This window comes from Oryza brachyantha, chromosome 6, assembly GCF_000231095.2.
Source record: "Oryza brachyantha chromosome 6, ObraRS2, whole genome shotgun sequence".
Lineage (NCBI taxonomy): Eukaryota > Viridiplantae > Streptophyta > Magnoliopsida > Poales > Poaceae > Oryza > Oryza brachyantha.
In genome coordinates, this window is record NC_023168.2 from 13,632,766 (window position 1) to 13,637,988 (window position 5,223).

The following is a 5,223-nucleotide window of genomic DNA, read 5'->3' on the forward strand; positions in this document are numbered from 1 at the left end:
TGCACAATTGTGATCCCTTTATTGCCATAAATTATATTACCCAAAGTTTTTTGACAAATGAAAAGAATCATGAAACATGTCAAACATGGTACATCTGTACTACAGCTTCTCAGTTTCTGGAACATATCTATACTGGCACCAGTTCATCCATCCATTTTGGAAGATATCTATACTGGCACAGTTTATACATTCTTCCAAATGAAAAAAAAAAAGAGAAAAACTAAACAACTGTTACTCATATAACTTAATTTCTTCAGTGACTGAAGCTCTCTTCATTTATCATATATTTAGCAGCAGCAGCAACAATGCAGCAAAGCTGTTACATACAGTCAAAAACCTCAATTCTCACTTCAGGATTGGGGGCTCAGCATATGGCCCATTTAACCAGCCATTGGCAACATAGCGGTACGCAGCTTCGGTCATGTGGATGCCGTCCCAGCTCACGTATGACGACGGGTTTGAGCACACACTAGCACCATCCTCACCACACTTCTTTTTCAGGTTGAAGTTGTAGTTGCCCTCGCCTCCAGCACCACAGCAAGCTTGCATAGCTGAGCTGAAACCTGCAACATCACATCACCAGTGTTTTAGACCATGATATATGGTGATACAAATCTGAACCATAAAGTTCAGTCCTGTAAACCACAGCTGATGTTGTATACTGACTAGTACTGATATTTTTTCGGGCGTTTCATAACTCATAAGAGAAGTATATATGTTGTCTGAAACTCCTGAATATCTACCTAAAGTTTTCGACATACTCCATCGAGGAAGACTCACCAAAATTTCCAGGGCTCACGACAAACTGCATTGCCGCCTTGAAGTAATCGCCGTACATGATTTTTGTCTCTGGGTACTTCTTCTGAAGCTCATCAAGCTGCTGTTTGAGCTCCCTGTTGTGATGGAAGGCAAGACGGTTGTATCTCCGAAGGCATCCGGTGCGGGCATTGTAGTCTGCCTTGTTGCTGGTATTGTACAGTGTCAGGTACAAGGGGAAGCATCCAATTGGGAGAACTCCAGGTACCACCATGTCTTTTGCACCAAGCTCGATCAATTTCTGATAAAATAAACACAGAAGGTTTCAGATTTCATCTCAGTAAATAAATTCGGTCAATAGATCAAAATCTGGTGTCTACTTAAAAAGAAAATCTGTACTTGCAAACTAGTCTCACTCCTAGAGTATGTGCACATCAAACACTTCCTCGCATGACGACTCGAAAACCATCGGTTTATACTAATAGAACAAACATCACTACTTTACTAATAAATTTGTTCCATCTGCTTAAACTTTGGGGAAACAATCTATTTTTTTTCTATAACCTTTTCATGTGACTGCCGTTTCATGATGGGCATGCACATAACAAATGATTCCCTACTTTCACCAGCCACAACTTTTGCATGCCCATTCTCTTCATTGTGCAATCATGCTGTAGATCAAATTCCTCACCTACACATCACATGGGGCTGCACTAAGCAACAACCTGATGCACTGTAGATTAACTCATTTTGGTAGGCAAAGTACAACCCCATGCTGTCACTCATATGTAGAGGTGATCTATGCAGGTGAAAAACAAAGTTTCTTTTCCTTTTCAAAGCATTGCAGCCATAGCGATTTCATGTTAAGTGCCTGACTAGCCTATAGATTCTACCATTCTGGTTGGTACCATATATATCACATGTTATCCTGCTATTTTAGTGTCAATAGGACTGGTAATCCCAGTTGACTATTCTGAACATCACATTGAGATCCATAGATCCAGAGCATTAAAATGTGTATTAACTATGCTAATGCCTACCTAACAGCCAATCTACTCACAAATCTCACTGACGAATAAAACACAGCACTGTCAAAACTTACTGCATCCAATCCAAAGTATTTCCTGAACACTTTCCAAAGCTATCCCATTTGATCATGAGCACAAGTTTCAATTTGTACCACATACCGTGTTCATCCGTGCTGTTTTATTTTTGCCCTTATCATTTTAGACAATGTCTAGCTATGACATATCTGAGATCTGCAGTGACACAAGTTTGCAGTACTCTCCAAATGTAGTACATTTGTGCTGCTGCTTCACTACTTCAGCAATATGTTTGTGCATGTGCATTATGTGATGCAACTCAAGTATCATCTTGCTCTAGGAAATTATATGGAATTCATCAGATTCATGGGTAAATCTTTACCTCGACACCGTTGGCGATGGCCTTGGCGACGAGGGGCACGTAGGTCTTGACCTCGGAGAAGGCGACGCCGGAGAAGAGAGGGGCATTGTAGTCATTTCCCCCAAACTCCCCCACCACAAACAGGGACTTGCCGAAGTAGTCCTTGCACTCTGCAGCATCCAACCACACACGGCCAAACCAAACAAAACTGTTCATCCACTGCATCATCTCAGGAAAGAAAGAAAGAGATAGAAAGAAAGAAATCCATTGATTTCTTGGGTTTTCTTTTTCTCACCACTCTCCGACTTGCAGAGGGAGGGCTTCATGTCCTGCAGCCATCCGATCTGGGTGTTGATGGAGCCGGTGTTCCAGATGCGCTGGTCGATGCCGTGCTGTTTGAAGAAGGAGTACTCCAGCGCCGTCGCGCCGGTGATGGCGAAGTTGGCGCCCTTGCTGAAGTCCTTGCCGTGCGCCTTCGACGCCGGCGGCAGCGGCAGCCCGAAGTGCTCGGCTGCAAGTCAAGAATCACTTCTCCCCATCAGAAAAAAAGAACACAGCAACTTTGGAATCAAATCGCTCTGCTTTTTTTTTTTCTCTGAACAAAAGCAGACAATGTATCACAATGCAGTCAAGCAATCGATTGAGAAACAGATAAGCTGTCGATGGAGAGACCTTGCAACAGTAATCACCACAGCAGCTCGTGATTCTTTTCAGGAGGAGGAGGGATAGAAATTTTAAAAAAGGAACTTTAGTTCACAATCAATTGCTTTGTTGTCGCAGAAAGGGAGAGGCAGCAATAATTTCACCATCGCAAAGCACAGGCTCTTTTACCACAGGTTTTATTTTCACCGACCAGAAAAAAAAAACTGCATCTTTTTTAGGCTTCAAAGACTGAACATAAAAAAGGTTGAAGAGAAATTTGATTAGTTGAGAGTAAAATAAATAAAGGAAAGAAAGGTCAATTGCATGATGACCAAGGTCAGAGCAAGGTCTCATCTCACTCTCACACCCCCAAAATTGGCACTTTTTAATAGTAACGGAGACATTTCTATTGGTTATTGCGAATCAGTCCATTAAAGAATAATACGTGAGGCGACGAGGCCAAGGGAGGAGGAGGAAGAAGACATACGCCATGGATGAGCAGCTAAAAGCTAAGGTGGAAGCCGGAATGCATGTAGTACAGTGCAGTACCGAGGAAGTCGACGACGAGGCGGCCGTTGGAGCAGCGGCCGGTGGGGCGGCCGAAGAAGGTCATCCCGTAGGGCGGGCGCGCGGTGGTGAGCGCCTTGGGGACGCCGTCAGCGATGAGGTTCCCGGCGTCGGAGAGCGAGTCCCCGAAGCTGAAGATGGCCTCGTACGACTTCTTGCTCCGGGCAGCCAGGCACCTAGCCGGCGCCGCCGCGAGGAGGCAGAGCGCCGCCACGACGGCGACGGCCAGCTGCAGCCGGCCGGGCGCCATTGCTGGCGGCAGCCTTTGCTGGTGCTGGCGGTGTTGCGGGTGTCGGCAGCAGGAGGAGGAGGCGACGACGGCAATGCCGCGCATGTGCGGTGAGAGAGAGAGAAAGAGAGAGAGAGACGGGGGAAGCTCTAGCGAGGCGGCTTGCTGCTTGCTTTATATAAACTGCGGCGTGGCAGTGGCAGTGCAGTGCAGGGAGACAGTGAGGAGGTGGTGCTTGTGGCGGGTAGTTGCTGCAATGCAGGGTGAGGTGGTGTGGTTTGGCGCTGTGGTTGGGATGGATCCAGTGCAGTGCAGCGGTAGCAATTTCTTCTCTGTGGTAAACTGCCGCGGGAATCCGGTGGATATTGCACGCTAGGGAGGAAGGGCCCTCCGTATTAAAACCTATTAAATGAAGTGAGCGCTGTTCCGCAACTACTCGTCTATTCTATTCTACTTAGTTCGCATTACTTCTTTAGTTTTACTTGTATATTTTTTAACTAGCTAAATTGTACTCTCTTCGTTTTATATTATAATATTTTTTAGGTTTGACTAGATTTATTTATGTATTAATGTATATTTTTATGTATGTGTCTAGATTCATTAGTACACACATAAATCTAGGTAACGCTAAAAAGTCTTATAATATAGAACGAAGAGAATATTTTTTTTAAAAAAACATGTTTATATATAGAGGTTCATGAAATTACTTAATTTTATCATTTTTACTATTAAATAGTAGAGATGTGCATGGTCGGTCCACGCGTAATCGGTAGCCGGCTCTAGTTCAAATAAATAAACTAAATTTTATTTTTGAGATTTGAAAAATAGCATAGGCATATTAAATAGCTATAAAATCATAAAATGTTTTATCTTTCATAAACCGAGAACACATTTTTATAAAATCATAGGACAGTGCTTGTATTTTTTGGGCCAATTCCATGTATGCTTCTATAATTTCATCTAATCCTTTCTACACCCCTGAGATTTACTTGATCTCTTATATATCCTTGAGTTTTTATTTGATCATTCCGTTAGTTGACCATTAGTTTGACCATGATTTTATTGTCCTTATTATATTGCTAAAAGCTAGAAATGTTTTATGTATAAATTACTTAGGTTGTGAAACACAATAAGGGATAGATGAATAAATATTTGGTATAATTTTTAGAAAAATAAAACATAATTTCATTAAAATTTTTAAAAATATTTATTGCAAAAAACTAAGCTTTGCATCAAATCTAGAAATTACTTTTCAATGAATATGTAATAGAACAAGATTCATTATATAAAACAAAGGGGATGAAATTATTTTATCACATTAATTTTTTTTAATTTTTTAAATAAACTTCAAATCAAATTTAATGAATTTTGTACATCTTCCCCAAAATTCAACCTACCTAAATAACATATAGTTTTAGTTCATAATTTTCTGGTGAAACTAATGTATGGATTTAATCATAATTTTTAAGAAATTTCAAAATTTGTTTTTCAATTTTGGTATTAAATGATTATATCCCTTTTATTTTAGTAATTATTTTTTTCACATGAAAATTTATAGAGTATGTAGCACATAAGCATATAGGGGTGATATAGTTATTTTAAAAATATTTAACGGTAAACTAATT

The 5,223-nt window shown here is 40.9% G+C and overlaps 1 protein-coding gene across 1 annotated transcript; it reads right to left on the reverse strand.

The window, feature by feature from the left end:
* LOC102713469 (GDSL esterase/lipase At5g45910-like) lies at positions 1-3,736 on the reverse strand. The gene is made up of 5 exons (XM_006656080.2): positions 3,352-3,736; positions 2,456-2,671; positions 2,182-2,330; positions 781-1,057; positions 1-563 (listed from the first exon to the last, which is right to left on the reverse strand). Exons 1-5 carry the CDS (start codon positions 3,701-3,703, stop codon positions 346-348), a joined length of 1,212 nt encoding a protein of 403 aa, XP_006656143.2. The 5' UTR covers positions 3,704-3,736; the 3' UTR covers positions 1-345.
* Between the last annotated feature and the right edge of the window lie 1,487 nt (positions 3,737-5,223).

Excerpts from the sequence above, each read along its gene's own strand:
- LOC102713469 (XM_006656080.2), bottom strand. The coding sequence starts at position 3,703 with ATGCGCGGCATTGCCGTCGTCGCCTCCTCCTCCTGCTGCCGACACCCG. Across the intron at positions 2,672-3,351 it reads CCTCGTCGTCGACTTCCTCG|CCGAGCACTTCGGGCTGCCG; the intron begins GTACTGCACTGT and ends CTTGACTTGCAG. Across the intron at positions 564-780 it reads CGTGAGCCCTGGAAATTTTG|GTTTCAGCTCAGCTATGCAA; the intron begins GTGAGTCTTCCT and ends GTGATGTTGCAG.